The sequence below is a fragment of the Agelaius tricolor genome, unplaced genomic scaffold, assembly GCF_023055355.1.
Source record: "Agelaius tricolor isolate 1412-34295 unplaced genomic scaffold, bAgeTri1.0.p SCAF_33, whole genome shotgun sequence".
Classification (NCBI taxonomy): Eukaryota; Metazoa; Chordata; class Aves; order Passeriformes; family Icteridae; genus Agelaius; species Agelaius tricolor.
Window position 1 is genome coordinate 2,923,534 of NW_027269293.1, and position 18,529 is coordinate 2,942,062.

At 51.8% G+C, this 18,529-nt stretch overlaps 3 protein-coding genes and 1 long non-coding RNA gene across 9 annotated transcripts in view; 3 read left to right on the forward strand and 1 right to left on the reverse strand.

Annotated features, from left to right (window-relative positions):
* Nucleotides 1–9,177, forward strand: part of CELF5 (CUGBP Elav-like family member 5) — a 40,997-nt gene extending 31,820 nt beyond the window's left edge. For both annotated transcript variants that reach the window (XM_071451642.1, XM_071451643.1), the window contains exons 7-13: nt 3,025–3,169; nt 3,784–3,930; nt 4,132–4,194; nt 4,282–4,365; nt 5,780–5,923; nt 6,019–6,183; nt 7,044–9,177. In XM_071451642.1, coding sequence (XP_071307743.1) covers nt 3,025–3,169; nt 3,784–3,930; nt 4,132–4,194; nt 4,282–4,365; nt 5,780–5,923; nt 6,019–6,146 — 711 coding nt within the window. In that variant the 3' untranslated portion in view covers nt 6,147–6,183; nt 7,044–9,177. The remainder of the gene's footprint in view (nt 1–3,024; nt 3,170–3,783; nt 3,931–4,131; nt 4,195–4,281; nt 4,366–5,779; nt 5,924–6,018; nt 6,184–7,043) is intronic.
* Nucleotides 9,178–9,354: 177 nt separating this feature from the next.
* LOC139602116 (hydroxysteroid 11-beta-dehydrogenase 1-like protein) lies at nt 9,355–15,363 on the reverse strand. Of its 5 annotated transcripts, none has more exons than XM_071451652.1 (8): nt 15,270–15,363; nt 14,469–14,716; nt 13,700–13,830; nt 12,408–12,519; nt 11,901–11,992; nt 10,605–10,698; nt 10,134–10,299; nt 9,355–9,952 (listed from the first exon to the last, which is right to left on the reverse strand). In XM_071451652.1, exons 2-8 carry the CDS (start codon nt 14,551–14,553, stop codon nt 9,766–9,768), a joined length of 867 nt encoding a protein of 288 aa, XP_071307753.1. In that variant the 5' UTR covers nt 14,554–14,716; nt 15,270–15,363; the 3' UTR covers nt 9,355–9,765. The 5 variants fall into 5 exon arrangements, with proteins under 5 accessions (XP_071307753.1, XP_071307756.1, XP_071307754.1 ...); XM_071451655.1 differs by having other exon boundaries at nt 14,469–14,564; nt 15,268–15,344; XM_071451653.1 differs by lacking the exon at nt 15,270–15,363 and adding an exon at nt 14,739–15,261 and having other exon boundaries at nt 14,469–14,564.
* LOC139602126 (uncharacterized) lies at nt 11,384–11,907 on the forward strand. Its single transcript, XR_011683111.1, has 3 exons — nt 11,384–11,469; nt 11,630–11,739; nt 11,839–11,907. It is a non-coding gene; the product is annotated as an uncharacterized lncRNA (long non-coding RNA).
* Nucleotides 15,364–15,516: 153 nt separating the features above from the next.
* MICOS13 (mitochondrial contact site and cristae organizing system subunit 13) lies at nt 15,517–18,308 on the forward strand. Its single transcript, XM_071451663.1, has 4 exons — nt 15,517–15,612; nt 16,704–16,860; nt 17,602–17,653; nt 18,116–18,308. Exons 1-4 carry the CDS (start codon nt 15,584–15,586, stop codon nt 18,211–18,213), a joined length of 336 nt encoding a protein of 111 aa, XP_071307764.1. The 5' UTR covers nt 15,517–15,583; the 3' UTR covers nt 18,214–18,308.
* The last annotated feature ends 221 nt before the right edge of the window (nt 18,309–18,529 follow it).

Sequence of the window (18,529 nt, forward strand, 5' to 3'; positions counted from 1 at the left end):
TTATGCTTCCTCAAAATGCTCTGCCATGGGCAGCCCTTGGCAGCTGGGACCTCTGGTGAGCCAGGGCTCAGGGAAAGCCCAAAATCCCTCAAGCCTTCCTCATTTTGGGCTTGGAGGAGGAAATGCTGCACCCAGGGTCCCTCCAGGGCTGGGAGATGCAGCTGAGCATTCTGAGCATTCTGAGCATTCTGAGCATTCTGGATTCTGACAGTTCTGGATTCTGACAGTTCTGGATTCTGAGCATTCTGAGCATTCTGGATTCTGAGCATTCTGGATTCTGAGCATTGTGGATTCTGACCTTTCTGACCATTCTGGATGTGGCTGAACCAGACTGACAGGAGCAAGGGCTGCTGGGGTGAACTGGTGCATCAGAGGCATCACAGTTCTTGTACCATAATTTCATACCCAGCAGCTTCCTCTCCCTGTCCCCACAGGATTTGCTGAGTTTCCAAGCCAAAGTGGTCCCCATGGGTTTAGGAAGAAGTTTGGAGCCTGGGTTTGTTTTTGTTTTGTTTTCAGTTGTCTGGTTTAAATTTATATTAATAACCTTCTTCTTCAAAATCTATCTCAAACATGAAATAATCATACAGTAAGTTTAGTCTAAAGTTATTCAGATCTATGCAAATATGCAAAATAAGGTGCTTAAAATGTCAAACAGTGCATGTTAGCTGAAACTGTATGGAAAAGTCTCATCTAGAAAGTACAACTGGCCAAGCATCTGAAATCATTTTATTTCAGTGCTTAAATCAGATTTTGATCCCAAGTGCTTCTGTAAATGAGTTCATTTTATTCAACAAGTCAGTTCAGGTGGACTCAGGGAAATGTTTGGGAGCTGAAAAAAAATTATCAATACAAAAGAGGCCTGAAGTCTTAAAAAAGAAACTATAGCAATTAACTAAGTGCTTATAATGCTTGAATATGTCTTGTATATCATAAATCAATTAGTTCCAAACACAAATCATAATTTGTTCACACCTCCCTCCTTTTATTTCTGCTCTTATGGTTCATTATGGTAATTTTATGTAAGTGATGAGAGCAATTCCAGAGTGCCTGTTTGGTGCTGCTGTGGCCTTGGTCCAGGCAGAGTGTGGCACAGAAATGAGGAAAGAGAAGATCAATATTCACATAGTGAGTAGGAAATGTGGTGGTTCCTGCACCCTGGAGCGGGCACAGGAGCAGGAACTGGTGGAACACAGAACTGGGAGCCCAGGGAGCCCAGGTGGAACCAGGGCTTGTCCTGTCTGGAGTGGCACAGGAGTGACCCCTGTGCTGTCCCCCTGCCCCTGAGCCCTGCCCTGGGATGGGCTGGGGAGCACTCACCCATCCCCAGAAAGGGCTCCAGCCAATTTCACCCCATGGCTGGGCTGGTTCCAGCTTACAGAGGCAGCCCTGCCATGAAATCCCTCTTTCTTTGGTGCTAAAGCCATGATCAGCTGCTGTGTGAGGAGACTGGGAGGTGTAGCTGGCCACAAACCTCTCACAGTTAGCAGAGCAGATCCTCCAGCTGAGCCTTACTGACTTCAGCCCTTGGTGAGGGCTGGCTTCTGGAGAGGTTTATGTGGCAATGTCAGGAAGATTTTTGGTGTTTCCTTGGGTTTTGCCCCCTGTGTCAGCCCTCAGCTCCTCCTGAGGAGCTCAGGTTTCCTGAGCCATGCCTGTGCCTCCCCTGCTCTTCTTGCTGGGTGTGAGGACAGAGCTGATAAAGGGCTGGATCATTTGGCATCCAAGTCTTTTTTGCCTCTGCACTCTGAGGGCATCTTATGCTCCCACTGATGGTCAAATAGGACCAGGAGGATTTTTTTCTTCTCTTAACCCTCCCAACCCTCCCACCCTTCCTTGTGTACTGTGCATCTCTGCCTTGGCAGGTGGGTCATGGCACCACGAGGAGCTGATGTGCCAGGGGACAGCCTGAGCTCAGGGCTCCAGAGCTCTGAGGGCAAAGCAGGGCACGAGAACTGGGCCTGGCACAGAGCTGTGCCCGTGCCAGAGCAGGATCTGCTCGTGGAGGCTGGGCAGAAGCAGAGGGATGTGGGCCCTGTTCCTCGAGGCAAAGCTGTGTTATTAAAAGTGCCACTGTCCTGGCAGAAGTGACAGGGAGAGGGGCCTGTGCCTGGCAGTGCAAGTGGGGAGATGCTGCTGGGTGCCAGGGGCACAGCCCTGAGCTGCTCCCTCCCCTCTCAGCGCCCCAGAGGCCTCTCCTGCTGCCCTTGCCCTGTGCCTGAGTGAGCCACAACCCCTCAGGGCTGCTGGCCCATGCAGAGAGTGAGGCATCGGGGTGCCCAGCCATGTCCCTGGCATCTGGGGTGCCCCCCTGAGCTGTGTCCCCTGCCTGCAGCACAGGGTGGCTCTCAGGGGTGGCTCTCAGTGTCCCACATTGGCAGGGACAGCAGCTGTGTGAGTACAGGGCTGCAGGGCCCTGGCAGGGGGGGAGCAGAGCCAGCACTGCCCTCCCCAGCAGCTCTGGTGGTGTCAGGGGGATCAGAGCCACCACTGCCCACTCCAGCAGCTCTGGTGGTGTCAGGGGATCAGAGCCACCACTGCCCTCCCCAGAGCTCTGGTGGTGTCAGGGCAGCAGAGCCACCACCACTGCCCACCCCAGAGCTCTGGTGGTGTCAGGGCAGCAGAGCCACCACTGCCCTCCCCAGCAGCTCTGGTGATGTCGGGGGGATCAGAGCCAGCACTGCCCTCCCCAGCAGCTCTGGTGGTGTTGGGGGAGCAGAGCCACCACTGCCCACCCCAGAGCTCTGGTGGTGTCAGGGGGATCAGAGCCACCACTGCCCACCCCAGCAGCTCTGGCAGTGTCAGGGGGATCAGAGCCACCACCACTGCCCTCCCCAGAGCTCTGGCGGTGTCAGGGGGAGCAGAGCCATCACTGCCCACCCCAGAGCTCTGGCAGTGCTGGGGGCAGCTCCAGCGCAGGTGGCAGCCCCGGGGAGGTGCCAGCCAGGCTGGCGTGCACAGCCTCCCCCAGCTCGGCAGGGTCCTGGCAGAGGGAGGCCCTGACTGCCCGCTCCTGCCTTGCAGCTGATGCAGCAGCAGACCACGGTTCTCTCCACCTCCCACGGCAGTTACCTGAGCCCGGGCGTCGCCTTCTCGCCGTGCCACATCCAGCAGATCGGGGCCGTCAGTCTCAACGGGCTGCCGGCCACTCCCATTGCACCAGCGTCAGGTGAGGCCTCCCCCAGCAGGGAACTCCTGGCCCAGCACTCTCAGGGCCCCCCCAGGTCAGGCAATTCTGCAGCTCCAGCTCAGCAGCTGCTTTAACTTCGCTGCTTTCCAGCAGTGCAGCCTCTGAGCGCAGCAGTCTCTGCACAAATCCCTGCAATGCTCTGACAGCCTCGCATGTTCAGCACATCCTCTTGCCCTGTGGCTGTGCATTCTTGCTGCAGCTTTTGTAAAGGCCTGGGTTCCCAGCACTGCCCTTGGCTCAGCTCAGCAGTGCTGCTGTTCCTGATCCTCACCCCACAGCAATAATGAATGTGGGGTTCAAGCCCTGTCAGAGCAGGGTTGTGTCCTGCCAGGTGCTGTGCAAACCCAGATCAAAGAAAGACGTTCCCCCAAAGCTCTGATAGCACTCAGGACTGGCAGTTCTTCTCACACTCTTCCCACTAGTGCTGCCTCTTCATTCTGTGAAGGCTCCAGCACCAGTCTGTCATCTCCATGTGCCAAACAGAAGCATTAATGGCTTCAGACATGGCAGTGTTGCCAGGCAGGTGCAAGGGGGGAGCAGGGGCTTTGTGGGACCTTGACTTTCATGGGCTGTCCTCTGTTCTTGTTCTCCAGGGCTACATTCACCACCTCTCCTGGGAACAGCAGCCATGCCAGGACTGGTGGCTCCCATTTCCAATGGATTCACTGGAGTGGTACCATTCCCAAATGGGCATCCAACCTTGGAAACAGTTTACACCAATGGCCTTGTGCCATATTCAGGTATTGAGAGCAGTAAAAAACCCCATCTGAGGAACTGCAATTAGCTCCTCTTTTCTGGATTCCCCACATTTTTGTAGCTCCTTCCCAGACAGAAACTGAGACTCACTTGGGGGCGAGGGTGGGAAACAACACAACACAAAAATACACAGAATGCACGAGTGATTTCCTTTGCTGTGCTCCTGATTGTGTTTTTCTCTGCAGCCCAGAGCCCTTCAGTAGCAGAGACTTTGCACCCAGCCTTCACAGGAGTTCAGCAGTATGCAGGTACCAGCTTCCCTTGTCTCCCTCAGGCCCTTGTGTGGCTGACCAGATCCTCAGGTAAATGCTTTGTTCTGTCTCCTTGGGCTACAGCTGTGTATCCAACCACCACCATCACCCCCATTGCACAGAGCATCCCCCAGCAGCCTCCCATCCTGCAGCAGCAGCAGCGAGAAGGTGAGGATCACACTGGAATGGGGGTGGCCAGAGGGGAGGGTGGGGTTTGTGGAGCTCATCAGCTGCACAACAGAGCCAAGGGAGAGGAGACGGCCCTGATTTTTGTCCACTGGAGCTGGGGTATGGAAACAACCACGTGTCTGCAGTGCGTGGGAAGGATCACAGGATGTTTCCTGACCTCACATCTGGCCAGATGCTGCCAGGTGCAAAGGGGCAGGAGGCCTTGGAACACCTTCCATGCCAAAGGGGATGAGAGTTAGCACCTTCTCAGGGGCAAATAGCAGGGACAGGCCCATAGAGCACCTTCCCTGTGCCAAGAGCAGGGACAGACCCACAGAGCCCCTTCCCTGTGCCAAGAGCAGGGACAGGCCCACAGAGCACCTTCCTGTGCCAAGAGCAGGGACAGACCCACAGAGCCCCTTCCCTGTGCCAAGAGCAGGGACAGGCTCACAGAGCACCTTCCCTGTGCAAAGAGCAGGGACAGGCTCACAGAGCCCCTTCCCTGTGCCAAGAGCAGGGACAGGCTCACAGAGCCCCTTCCCTGTGCAAAGAGCAGGGACAGGCCCACAGAGCCCTGTGCCAACAGCAGGGACAGGCTCACAGAGCCCCTTCCCTGTGCAAAGAGCAGGGACAGGCCCATAGAGCACTTTCCTGTGCCAAGAGCAGGGACAGGGTCACAGAGCCCCTTCCCTGTGCAAAGAGCAGGGACAGGCTCACAGAGCCCCTTCCCTGTGCAAAGAGCACTCATCCCCTCTTTGCTGGTGTCAGAACCACAGTGCAGCCAGCCAAACCAGCCTCTGCAATGTGCTCTCCTCTCTTTTCAGCCTTCATAACCTACTGAATTTATTTTCAACTTACTTCAAAACTGGCTTGAATAGAATTTGGAGACAAAGGCATTCTCTCTCTGCACCTGATTGGCAGAGCAAGTGTCAGCAAGGGAGCAGCAAGTGAAGGAGTGCACAGCACCAGGTCCATAAATTGGATGTGGGGCAATCCAGGAGGTTTCCAGTTAAGGCTGTGGCCTCTGGACTGAAGGCAGTGCTGCAGGGAGTGCTGCAGCAGCAGCTGTAGGACTGGGACAGCTGTGAGCTCTCACCTCAGCTGATTTCCTTCCAGCAGAACAGCACCCAGACACTCACAGAGTCCCTACACCCTGTGTAGGAACTGGGCAAGCTTTGAAAGAGAATCTGCTCTCCAGAAACCCTGATTTTGTATAGAGTCTCCCCGTTGCTCCTCAAGAGCCCTCAGATCCCTTGATGGACCAGTGGCAGGGACAAGCAAGGGGAGGCCAGAGCAGAGGGAGGCAGTGCTAGGGCTCTCCTCCAGTGCTGTGCTGTGAGTTGAGCCCATTTCTCTTCCCCTGCCCTTTGGGGGCTTTCTGTTTTGTCCTTCTCCATTACCCCCACACCTGCAGGTCCTGAAGGCTGCAATCTCTTCATCTACCATCTCCCCCAGGAGTTTGGAGACAACGAGCTGATGCAGATGTTCCTGCCCTTTGGCAATATCATCTCCTCAAAGGTGTTCATGGATCGTGCCACCAACCAGAGCAAGTGTTTTGGTAAGTGCAGGCAAGGGAAGCATGGTCAGTAACAATGACACACTGGGCATGGCACCAACAGTGCCATTGTCACCCATCTTGTGTCCTTCCTTCAGGTTTTGTGAGCTTTGACAACCCATCCAGTGCACAGACTGCTATCCAGGCCATGAATGGCTTCCAGATTGGCATGAAACGCTTGAAGGTGCAGTTGAAACGGCCCAAGGATGCCAACCACCCCTACTGACAGCAGTGAGCAAGCAGGAGTCACTTCTGCAGCACAGGTAAAGTGTCCCCAGCAGGGCACAGCTCTGGCCAGGCCCCAGCTGCTCCCTGCAGAGTGGGAGGCCAGCAGTGGAGGCAGTGACAGCTGGTGGGGCACAGGGTGACCAGAGCAGGCCTGGAGATGATGGCCAGGTTCAGCAATCATCAGTCAGGGAAATCTGTGGCAAGGGGGCAAGCCCAAAGCCAAGCCAGAAAGTGAAGATCAGGGTCAGGTCTGGGGAAGGTGAACAGGATCAGTGATGGCCAGGCAGGTCTGTAGTGACAATAACAAACATGGAGGAGGGGTTGGAGTCAGTGATGAGATCCATGGGCAGGACAGGTCCATGGGCAGCTGGGGACTGGCACTTCCACACTGTGTCAGACAGAGGCTGGTGGCACAGGGCTGTGAGGAGACTCCTGGAGCTGTGGGCAGTGTGGGCAGTGCAGGTGGGGCTGGTCAAGTTCATCAAGGCCTGTGAGTGCCCTGACAGGCAGATGGTTCCAGTGACCTGTTTGTGCTCTAAGCAAGGTTTTTCTGTGCTGTCCAACTGCTCCCAAAAAGCTTTTGACTGCCTAAAAAGGTATTAAACCCCAGCAGTTTTCAGCTGTTACATGGGCCCTGAAGTTAGTGCTTTCTGGGGTGAGAAGAGACAATCCCATGATTCACAGGGATCCCAGAAAAGCAGAGAAAAGGTGAGACCCTTGAAGGGCTGCTGTCCAAGAGCCAGCTCCTGCCAGCCTACAGATGGGAAGCAGGGGAGGGCTGATCTGATCTGATCTGGGTCAGAGTCCTCCGTGTTTAAGCAGCAGCTCAAAGCCTGAGGTTTGCACAGATGTCCTCCTAATCTCCCAATTCCCTCCCTCCTCCATTTCTGTTCAGGTGAAGGGAAAGTCCAGAGGAAGAATTTCTGCTTCAGGTTGATTTTCAGAGAGGCCAGTAAAATTTATCGACTCTTTTGACACCACCCCTTTCCTTCCTCGGCTTCCCACCTTTCCCACCCCATCTTCCTCCTCCCCTCCTCTCCAAGACATGCAATTAAAGAGAAGGCTCAATATCTGCCCAGGAGGAAGATTCTTGCCACGCCTGGACTCGCATTTTTGCTGCTAACGTGGTGCAAAGCAAAGGGACCAGCAAACCAGCAGCCCCTGGGGCACGGAGCTCTTCCTTGGGGGTGTGGCTGGAGAACATGGACCAAGCAAACCCATGGTGTGTCTCTAGGTTACTGCAGTGATGTTTGGAAATTTATTTCCGTCCCTCCCTCCCTCCTGCTCTGTTTCTGGCCCTTTCATAGATAACTATAAATATATACAGTCTATTTTTTTTTTAAACTAGCTCACAGGACCAAACTTTTCCATTCAGAGAGTGACTGCTTGCAAGAGGTATTGGAAATGAGGGGTTTGCCTTTGCAACAGTGTCTTCTCAGCATGAACTGCAGATAGGCCTGAACATTTTGGAGAGAGGGAGCTGGGGGTGGGTTGGGGAGAGAGAGAGAGAGAGAGAGAGAGGGAGAGCACATCTCTCTGCTCAACGTGAGCAAAAAGGAGAAATACATTCCTCCAGGATTAGGGCACAGTCAGCTGCTCAGCTTGAGTCACTCACCCACCTTAGCACCAGCCTGCTTCAGGATCTGGAGAGCTCTGTCTTACCTTTCCAAGGGCTTCTGCAGGAAAAGCTCCTGGGATGTGGTGCCAGCCCCTGCCCTGAGCACTCGGTGATCAGGCTGAAAGCACAGGAAACCAGTCCCTTACTGAGAGGAGCTGCACTGCCTCCCCACTCATGGCACAGATCCGTGCTGCACAGCTCTCCATGGCAACTGCATTTTCCTGGTGAAGGCAGGAGGAGATGAGAGAGCGTGAGCAGATGCACAGGAGGCTCCCAGGGGCTCACACTGCCTCCCTGTGTTGGTGCCAGCACTGGGCACTTTCTGCCAGGTGCCACAGGATGTTTTCTCCCTCTGCATTCAGCAGGAGGACTCTCCTCATGCACCCACTGCAAAGCTTTCCCCAGCAGATGCAAGGAAAATGGGATGAGAGAGGGTTCCATTCTGGGATTTTCCCCCCAGCACCCCCTCCAAGAGACAGATTCTACATTATGCAGCATATACATATATATACACACATATATATATGTAGGGACAGCTCTGTACACTATATACACAAACTCTAAAGCACAGAATGTAGTTCAGAACTGGATTTTAAAAGATCCCCTGGGAGTGGGGGGTGTGTGTCATCCTGACAAGGCACATCCCTTGAACAGTGTGGAACAGTCTCTTCAAGTTTCTACAAAAGGAAGGAAAGGAAAGCAAGGCAGAACAGACCAACAAACCCCAGAGTGAGTAGGAATGAACGATTTCAATAGTCAGAGTTTGATAAGGTACCACAAACATTGGTGTGTGTGTGAGGGTGTGTGAGCACATTGAAATAGGGACAAGAGAGTTGGTGGGGCAAAGTTGGTGCAATTGCTACTGAAGTGAGCTATGGGGATTTTGGAGAATCTCGGCCAACTCTCATTCTCCTCCAGTTTGCCCTTTGTTCAGGTGTTTGTGGCACAGCCCTTTAAGTACCTTCAGATCTCCTCAACCACCCTTGTGTCTGATGCTGAGAGTTTATGAGAGGTGAATGAAGCTGTGAGAGTCTGTGTGTTTCTATAGTCCATGTTTACTTATTGTAAATACCATTTTTATACTTAACATCTATTATGTATGTGATTTGTATAATGTACTTTATTTCTGCTACAAGTAATTTCATGAAGTTTAAACTTAGTCTAATTTTGAACAAAACAAAAAAAAAAAAAGAAAAAATATGAACAAATGCAAAATGGGAAAAAAAAAAGGACTTTGGGAATCCTAGGTCAAGCTGGTTTAAAACAAGCATTTACAGTTTCTTCCATCACAGTTACTGATGTGACTGTACAATGTTACAGGTGCGATACAAGCTTTGTCAATGTCAAATTCCTCACTCTGGTCAAAAAAAAATCCTAAATTTATTTAATAAAAGTTTTACTTGCTAAGTAACTGGGACTCTACTTCATATTCTTGGTTGTGCCTGCTTTTAGGCAGTGCTTACACTTGAACTCATTGCCAAAGCCCTGGGCTGATTTACCAGTTCACATGGGGTCAGCACCAGGCCTTGGCCCACAGAGTCCAGGGCACCAATGTTTCATCCCAGAGGAAACATCAACACATAACAGCAACACATTCAAAACTTGTTTAATTAAAATAGAGAGAAAAATTCTACTTAGAGGAAGCAAGAGGGTTCATGGTATCCGAAATGAAGTAGTGGAGGAGGAGCTAGAGCCATTCCTGTGCAGGCAGGGTTAAAGCTGGGGCTGAGCAGAGGCTGGATGCAGCCCAAGCACATGAGGGTGAGGCTGAAGGAGGGGAGGAAGGCTGAGGCAGAGTGAGCACGGCAAGGGCTCTGACTGATGGGCAGCAGCAGCAGGAGCCTGGCTGGAGCAGGGTGACAGAGCACGAGGCACCTTAGGAAAAGGGGACTCTGGCAGCACTGCTGCCCTGCCCCTGAGCGACAGCAGTGGTTGGGTGGGTGCTGAGTGGGATGGCAGGAATGGCATTAAAGGGCTGTAGGAGGAGCCTGGGCATCCCTCAGGCACTGCTGTAGTTGTAGAAAGTCCTCAGCACCTGGTTCCCGCTGCTGGGGAACAGAGCCCAGAGGCAGCAGAGCTGCCGCAGCCACCGCGGGTAGAAAATCTCGGGCGCCCGAGCGGCTCCGCCCCGGACGATGGCGAGCGCGGCCTCGGCAGCGGGGGAGGCGCTGATGAACACTTTGCCCCTGCAAGGCAACGGGCACGGGTCACCCCAACCTGACTGCACAGGGCTCCGCCTGCTCCTGGTCCATAACGAGCAGCCCTGGGTGTGCCCAGGCAGGTGCAGTCTCCCCACAGCCTCTTAGACAGAGCTGGGTGCGTTTCTTTGCGTGTTTTCAAGAGAGATGTGTTCAGACAAACACACACCTGGTGCTCTCCAGGGCTGACTCAGTGTCGATCAGGCCCAGGATGCACAGGGTGACTGCCACATCCCTGTTCTGCATGATGAGCTCGTGGCGCAGGGAGCTGAAGAATCCGTCCAGAGCAAACTTGGTGGCAGAGTAAGAAGTGGTGAAGGGAGTGGGCATTTTCCCTGGAAAGGGGAAAGAGAGAATGGAAAACCCCAGGAAAGTGGGTGAAAGGAGGACCCATGGAGAGAAGATGCAGGTTCTGTCATACTCTATCTCAATTCATGTTCTGTTCAGGTGAGTCTCCCTTTATGTAAGTATATTAAAATACATATTACTATATTATTATGTGTTTGTTATAATATTATTATATACTATGAAAAGCACAGTTTGAAAATGGGTTTAGGAATTGAACAACAGAGAAATATGAACAGCACTGGCAATCATTGTTTCCACAAGGCCAGCACTTACTCCAGGTAAAGTCACCAACCTGTGAGGGAAGAAACAACCACCAGAGCACCTCTGTTCTTCTCCAGGGTGGGAAGAGCTGCTGTTGCAAGAGCCACATAACTCACAAAATTCACCTGGAATGATCAATGTAGACATGGAAAAAGCAAGAGGGTTTGGAAGCATGAGCCAAGAAAGTCAATAGAGTGGTCAGAAATGTAAAGGAGCGTGGTTTGGAATTGCCTTTTCAAACATCAAATGAGAAAAATCATCTCTAAAGATGGGGGCAAACATTGCATAATGATTGTTACAATGTAATGATTCTTCTAGGCTGTATGTAAATGCTATAAGATTTGCATATTGTACTAGATTGGTTAGTGAGAATTAGAATATTCAACACAGAAGATGATTTATTGTATTTATTGTATTGTAATGGGAACTTCGCTCTCTTACACTTCTGCTCTCTTACCCTTTTTATGCTCTTACCCCTTTTGCTCTCCCGCCCCTTTTTACTCCCTTACTCTCTCACCCTCTCACCCTCTCTACCCCTCTCTTCTCTCAGGCCTGCTCTGAGCTGGCAGCTCCTGCACCCAGGCCCTTTAAACCCCAATAAACCCCAAGTTCCTGACCTGGCTCCAGAGATCTCTCGTCTCCATCCATCCCCACCGTGCTACCCCCGACACTCCTGCAGCTGGGAGGCTGCAGGGGAGCGGGGAAGCCTCACCTGCAGGGGAGCACAGAGGTTGGAGGGGAGCAGGGAGGTTCAGGGGAGCACGGAGGCTGCAGGGGAGCAGGGAGGTTGCAGGGAAGCCTCACCTGCAGGGGAGCAGGGAGATTGCAGGGGAGCAGGGAGGTTCAGGGGAGCTGGGAGGTTCAGGGGAGCTGGGAGGCTGCAGGGGAGCACGGAGGTTCAGGGGAGCACGGAGGCTGCAGGGGAGCACAGAGGCTGCAGGGGAGCAGGGAGGCCTCACCTGCAGGGGAGCAGGGAGGCTCAGGGGAGCAGGGAGGCCTCACCTGCAGGGGAGCAGGGAGGTTCAGGGGAGCAGGGAGGTTCAGGGGAGCAGGGAGGATGCAGGGGAGCTGGGAGGCTGCAGGGGAGCAGGGAGGTTCAGGGGAGCTGGGAGGTTCAGGGGAGCAGGGAGGTTCAGGGGAGCAGGGAGGTTCAGGGGTACTGGGAGGTTCAGGGGAGCAGGGAGGCCTCACCTGCAGGGGAGCAGGGAGGTTCAGGGGAGCAGGGAGGATGCAGGGGAGCAGGGAGGATGCAGGGGAGCTGGGAGGTTCAGGGGAGCACAGAGGTTCAGGGGAGCACAGAGGTTGCAGGGGAGCAGGGAGGCCTCACCTGCAGGAGCCAGCGCGTGTACTCCACATCCCCAGCCCACTCCTGGAAGCGGTTGGTGCCGATGTGGTTCAGCACGAGGTAATCCAGGCCCCCTTGGACAGCAGAAGAAGCAGTGACACAAGGAGCCCCTCCCTGACCATCAGCCAGGGAGCTCAGAAATGCCAGGAGGGCTCAACCACTCCCTCGGCAGGATGGGAGTGCTTTACCATGAAGACAGGTTACATGTGATGAAGACAGGTTACATGTGATGAAGACAGGTTACATGTGATGAAGACAGGTTACATGTGCTCATCTGGGAGCAGCTTTGGCTGCTCCTCAGGGGCAGAACTGAAAGGAAAACTGTTTGACTTTGACAATAACTCCCTGAAATGATGTTTCAGTGTGATTCAGGAGCAGAACTTAGCTCTGGTGGTACAGCTATGTCCTGAACACCTTTCTCAGTTCTCTCCTACTAGGATGAGACCTGTGCACACACCTGAAGGCCAAAGAGATGCTCAGGATGCTTACCCAGCTTTTGGACAGCAAACTGAACCACCCTGTCAGGCTCTGAAGGGGAGGACATATCTGCAGGGATGTAAAAGATTTTCTTTGCTCCGAGTGTCAGGCATTTCTCCATCACCTTGAAAAAGAACACACCCCAAAGATTTAATATTTGAAAAAAGATTGGGGGAAAGGGCACCATGAAACACATGCTGCAGTCACTGAAAGTCAGTTCTGGACAGAGACACACACACACACACACCTTAATTTAAAGTTTATTGCTGTTTGGGCCATGGAGAGCTCATTCTGCATCCAGACTTTGAAGCTGCATCCTGCAAAGGGTTCCCTCTATTCAACTGTCTGCTTAAACAATCTGCTTGGGACAGGATCAAGATTCACTGGAAAAAATCCAATCTTCTTCAGGAGCAATCTTCTGGAACAAGGATTATGCTTTACATTAAGTTCTTCTCTTTTTTTTCCAAAATAACTGGAAAAGAATTCATCTTTCATAATTCCTTTGCTATGTTGAGTGTGTGAATGTGCCTGACAATGATATGCAGTTTTAGCTTTTTGCTGGAATAATGCCTTCCAGTCATTAGGAACTATTATTATGCTCACTGTCCCCAGCTCACCTTTGGCACCATTTCACAGTCAAGAACTTTCCTTGGAAGTTACACATCCCCACAACTGAAGAGTTACTCTTTCTAAATATTGCCCCATTTCATAAAGATGAAGAAGTCTCATCTGTTTGAGCTGGTCAAAAGGCATTTCACCTACAATAAGTCTTGAGTTTTTAACAAAACAGCTACAAATGAAACAATTTGGACTCTGAAAAGTTGCACAATATTGCCCAGGAATTGTAGAACATGGAGTATCTCAAATTGAAGAGGACCCATAAGGATCATCAAATCCAAATCCCTGCTCCTCACAGGACTCCTTAAACCAAACCTTATCATTAAGGGTGTGGCCCAGATGTTCCCTGAGCTCTGACAGGCTTGGTGCCTGACCACTGCTCCTGGGGATCTTCATCCAAGGACTCATCACCCTCACAGTGGAGAACAATGTCCAGCCTGACCTTTCCCTGATGCAGCTTCACACCATCCCCTCATATAAATAAATGTTCAGGCAGTTAAAAGCTCAGGCATTTGTACAAATACAAATACTGTATTTGTATTTTCTTGTACAGGCCAAATTCTCTTCTGGATTTATACTTGACAGTTCTGAAAGAAAATCTATTATGCTGACAACTCATTTTTTTGTTGGTTTGGTAAAAGCCTGAATCTCTCATGTCTTCCCCCATACAAGGATGAGGTTCTTACCTTCTGCAGCACAGCTTCCCTCCTGGCAGTCAACACAATTTCAGCTCCAAATCTGGCATAGTGATATGCTATCTGCTCTCCAATCCCAGCACTGGCTCCAGTCACGAGAACACGGGCACCAGACAGGCTCTCTTGTTATGGGAAAGAGAATAAAAGATACAGAAATAAGTGAAGAAAGCAGGAGAGGAGCTGCCCTTAACTACTGGCAGAGCTTTAAAGAAGAAAGATGCACCTGAGTGCTCAAAATTCCTGGTGCTTCTGCAAAACTAGAAGGGGCAGGACTGGTGATGCAATGTCATGATGATGACACACGGCGTAGCCTGGGTTGCTAGACCAAAATCTTTCAAGAACCAAGCTGTTTTTCACCTTCTGAGAAGCTGTACAACATAAACCAGAAAAACAGGCTATGCACCTTCTGCATATCATCTACTCTTTGCCATCAGCCCTCTTGGGCCAGGCACTGCACACCTCTAGAGATGGTTCTTGAATTGGAACCAAGGAATTTACAACCAAAACATAGAAAGAGCAAGGCAGTAGCAAAGTGCCATTTTCCCCCACAGAGACAGCAGGATCCCTGCTCTTATACCATTTCATCTTTCTCTTTGTTTCAAGTTTCTCTTTGTTTTGGGGAATGGAACATTGCTTTGGGGCCACCAACTCTAGTAAGACTAGGGGCAGGAATGAGACCATCAGTTCAAGTTTGGAAATTCAACCTCTTCCCTTGTGTGACTTATATTTTAGCTTGAAATCATCCCCCTGGCAAACCTACCTGGGTTAAAGTCGTCTTTCCAGAAGAAAGCGATGAGCCCAGCTACAACCCCTGTAGCACAAAGCACTTTTCCAATTGGCTTCATTTCCCTCCAAGCTGTGAGGAACAAAGTGAAGCGTTGAAGCTGAGCACTTCAGCCAAAATAATACCGTGTTCTCCTTCCTCTGATGCCTGGAGCCAGCCTGGGAGAGGCTTTTGTAGAACCGAGAGCCCACCTGAGGGGTCTCTCACCCGGGAGCCACAGCCACCTTGGTCAAAAATAAAAATTACCTTTCACCGGCAATTCCCACAGCCCTCTGCACTCAGAGCCTACAGGAGAAAAAAAAAAACCCTCGTGTCTAATCTTAGAGAGCTCTTAATTCATTAAAGACTAACGACAGCTGGCAGCAGTGACCCCAAAGCAGCGGGATCTCGGGAGGGAGGCGGCGGCAGAGCCCACAGGACGGAGGCGTGTCTGGGTAAGAAGAGAGCGGGATGAGCCGCTCCGCCACCACGCTGCGACACCGAGCGACAACACGGGCGGCGGGTACAGCGCCACAAAGGCGCAGGAGCCACATTCGGCCCCCTCACGCCCCTCAGCTCAGCTCAGCTCGGCTCAGCTCAGCCCAGCCCGGCTCGGCTCAGCTCGGCTCGGCTCGGCTCGGCTCAGCCCATCCCGGCCCCCTCACTCTTCTCACACCCTCAAGTCCTGCCCGGCACCCTCACAGCCTCAGCCCTGCCCGGCTCCTTCAGCCCTGCCTGACCCCCTCATATCCCTCAAGTCCCGCTCGGCCCCTTCAGCACTGCCCGGCCCCCTCACACCCTCGGCTCGGCTCGGCTCGACCCTGCCCGTCCCCTCACGTCCTCAGCCCTGTCCGTCCCTCTCACGCCCCTCAAGCCCAGCCCAGCCCTGCCCTCAAGCCCTGCCCGGCTCGGCTCGGCTCGGCTCGGCTCGGCTCGGCTCGGCTCGGCCCGGCCCCCCTCACGCCCCTCAGGCCCCTCAAGCCCTGCTCTGCCCGGCTCTGCCCTGCCCGTCCCTCTCAAGCCCCTCACGCCCTCCCGTCCCTCCCGCCCCTCACGCCGGCGGCGCGGGCGGGGCCGCGCGCGCACGTGACGGTTCCGGCCCCGCCGCCGCCATGGCCGCCCGCCTGCTGCCCGCTGTCAAGTGAGTCCCGCAGGCCCTGCCCGCCCTCCCGGCCCGGCCCTCCCGCACCCTCCGCACGGAGCTTCCCCTCCGCACTCCCCGCCCGGCCCTCAGTGCTCAGTGCCGCTGTCCCCGGCCCGTCCCCAGGCCCGCGGCCTCCCTGTGCCTCGGCTGTGCTCGCCTCGCTCCGCGCCCTTGGCCTCGCCTGCCCCCGCGGCTCCCCGGCTGTGTCTGCACAGGCCGGGAGGGCCCCGCCGCTCTCCGCGGGCGGATACGGACACGTAACAAACCCGGGAGTAGCGCGGGGCTCGGGGCTGCACGGGTATCCTTGGGGGCCAGCAGCGCATTTCAGCAGAGAAATCGCTTTTATCCAAAATGCATGTGAATACACGACTTTAAAAATTGGTTCTCTCTTCTCAGCTCTCTTGTATCTGCTTTATGTCCTATTACTGCAGTACCACTGTCTGCCAAGTTTTGCTTTTTTTTTTTTAAAGGGACAACATCTCTCTGCAAGTCTGGGAAAATCGCTTACCTCAGATCTCTTATTTATAATAGAAATGCCAAGAAATGCCAAATATTCTCTTCCCATCTTCCCTTGTGTAGGTTGGCATCACAGCTGTAGAACTGGTGACTGCACATCGTGCAGGGAAACTTTAAAAGCCTCGGCAGTGCAAAAGCCGTGGCCAGGTGTTCACTGGGCTGTAAAGATATTGGTGTCTGTCAGATTTATGAGATAAATATCAGATTTATCAGGAAGAATGAACATGCATGGCTTGCTCACTGCAGAATCCTTTAGTTTTAGCAGAGGAATATGGCAGTGATTCTCAGGCTTTAAAAAGTGGCACATGCTCTAGAGGAACGTGACACTTTCTCGTTTTTATATTGAAAACCATCACTGATAAAATGTGAATTAGGAGTAGTTTCAAGGGGCTGACAGGAAATAGTTGCCCTGGGAAGGCAAGGAACAGAGGAAGACATTTTTCTGCTGATTTTTACTTACAGTAAGACATGAGGTTTCTTTATTGCTACCTTCTTTGGCAGTCACAACCACTGAGAGAGATGCACTGATGGTCAGAACAGGAACTGAACTGTTGTGCTTTCAATTCTTTCAGGTTTCTGGTCAAAGGAGGCCTGGCTGGAGCTGCTGTGTACGTGGCATATGACCAGGGGCTGCTGGGCAGTGGCATAGAAGGTGCTGAAGCACTGAAAAAAGCTCAGGAAACGCTGCCTCCAGCTATCCAAGAGTGGACAGATTACCTGGGCTGGGAGGTAAGGGCTGCTCAGGTGATGCCTGCAACACAAACACCTCCCCTGAATCAGGAAGAGAAAATATGGGGGTGATATTCTGATTACAGTGAGGCTGGCAGGAGTTTTACTGCTAAAACTGGATTTCACACGGCGAATATTTTGAAGAGGATTGAAATGGAAGGCGAATAAAATGCTAAATTTGGGGCAGAGACATTGCTCAGAGATGTTATCTCAAAGGAGAGGGGTAAGCAGGGTCAAGGGAGGAACTGCAGACATGCTCTGGGAGGTATTGATTGCACTGTGTAGTTTTCTTCTGAAGGATCCTACTGGTTTTTAAGAAAAACAATAAAAATATTATCCTCCCAATTTTTCACATTGCCAACAGTTCAAGTTGAATTTCAATTGCTTGAAGAGGCCCCTCCTCTATGAGTAGTTCTTAGTTTGAAAAATCCTCAGAAAATCAGAGACCTTTGCTGGAAGTTTGAGATTTTTCATATTACAATTATAAACTAACAGAGACAGCCATGGAGATGCTTTCTCAGGAACACCTAAATGATAAGTTCTGCCTTTTGCACCTACTTTAAATTGCAGGAAAAAGCAAAACCCAGACTTTAAGCATCATGTCTGGTCCCTTTTGAGGCCTAGGGAGAGTAGGCACCTAAGTAATTTTGAGATCTGAGGTCAAGAGGCTTTGCCAAGGTGATGTGAATTCCAAGTGAAAGCCCTCAAGTGCTGATATTTTGTCTCTCTCTTTATTTCTAGCTCCCATCCACTCCAAAAATTGACTTTTCCCTCTCTGCTTCCTGGAATAAAGGTAAAATAACTGCTCACTAACTGAGTCTGAGCTCAGGCTTTGGCTTTTCAGAAGGGATGAGCATTCCCATTGTTATTAGAATTTTAGACATTTTTGTTTGAAGGCCAAACCTATAAATACCAGTAATTAATACCTACACTAGGTTATAAATACCTAGTAATATATAGGTTTTATGGTGCAGAAAAGAGTCTTTATGTAATTGTGGGGAAACACAATCCACAAATAACTGTGACACGTCCAGCATCACCCATGGAGTGTGGCAAGGCCAGAAATAAAACAGGACTTAAACAAAGAGCTGAGCTCAGTCCTGGAATTGTCTTAGCCCATGTACAGACCCTGAAGTTGGAATTTCTGTGTCACAAATGCTCAGGGCTTGAAGAGATCGACAGTGGTGGTGTTGGAAATTGGGAAATTTGGCTTGAATGATGATTTTGGGGTAATTCTTCTCTGCTTTGCTCGCAGGAGTGCACACAGTCATGTCTGCCTTGTCTGCAGCTCCCAGCAGGGCCTGTGAGTACACAGTGGAAGGCTGGAAATACGTGAAGGATCTTGTGAAATGACCCCGTTCCCCAGAGCTCAGGATTCTCTCCTTCTGCACCTCTGGAGGGCAGCTCAGCCGTGTAAGGGCTACAATAAAAGACTTTGGTGGAACTTCCATTTGTATTTGGGTTGGTTTTAGCCTGCAGAGTGGAAGGATTGCTTTGTCTTAGCACTGATCCAAGGCTCCAGGAATCACAGGTATTTGTGATGAAGTGATGGCCATGTGCTGAGAACAGCTTCTGTTCTAAAGCTTGGAAACAAAATAGATTATTCTGTTCTGAAGCTGAATTAATCTTGAAGAGAAATGCCATCTCATTCAAACCAAACCAATAAGAG

Coding starts and splice junctions, on each gene's coding strand:
- MICOS13 (XM_071451663.1), top strand. CDS start 15,584: ATGGCCGCCCGCCTGCTGCCCGCTGTCAA. Junction 16,861..17,601: donor CAGATTACCTGGGCTGGGAG/GTAAGGGCTGCT, acceptor CTTTATTTCTAG/CTCCCATCCACTCCAAAAAT. Junction 17,654..18,115: donor CTCTGCTTCCTGGAATAAAG/GTAAAATAACTG, acceptor CTTTGCTCGCAG/GAGTGCACACAGTCATGTCT.
- LOC139602116 (XM_071451652.1), bottom strand. CDS start 14,553: ATGAAGCCAATTGGAAAAGTGCTTTGTGCTACAGGGGTTGTAGCTGGG. Junction 12,520..13,699: donor GGGAAGCTGTGCTGCAGAAG/GTAAGAACCTCA, acceptor TTCTTTTTCAAG/GTGATGGAGAAATGCCTGAC. Junction 11,993..12,407: donor GTTTGCTGTCCAAAAGCTGG/GTAAGCATCCTG, acceptor CTGCTGTCCAAG/GGGGCCTGGATTACCTCGTG.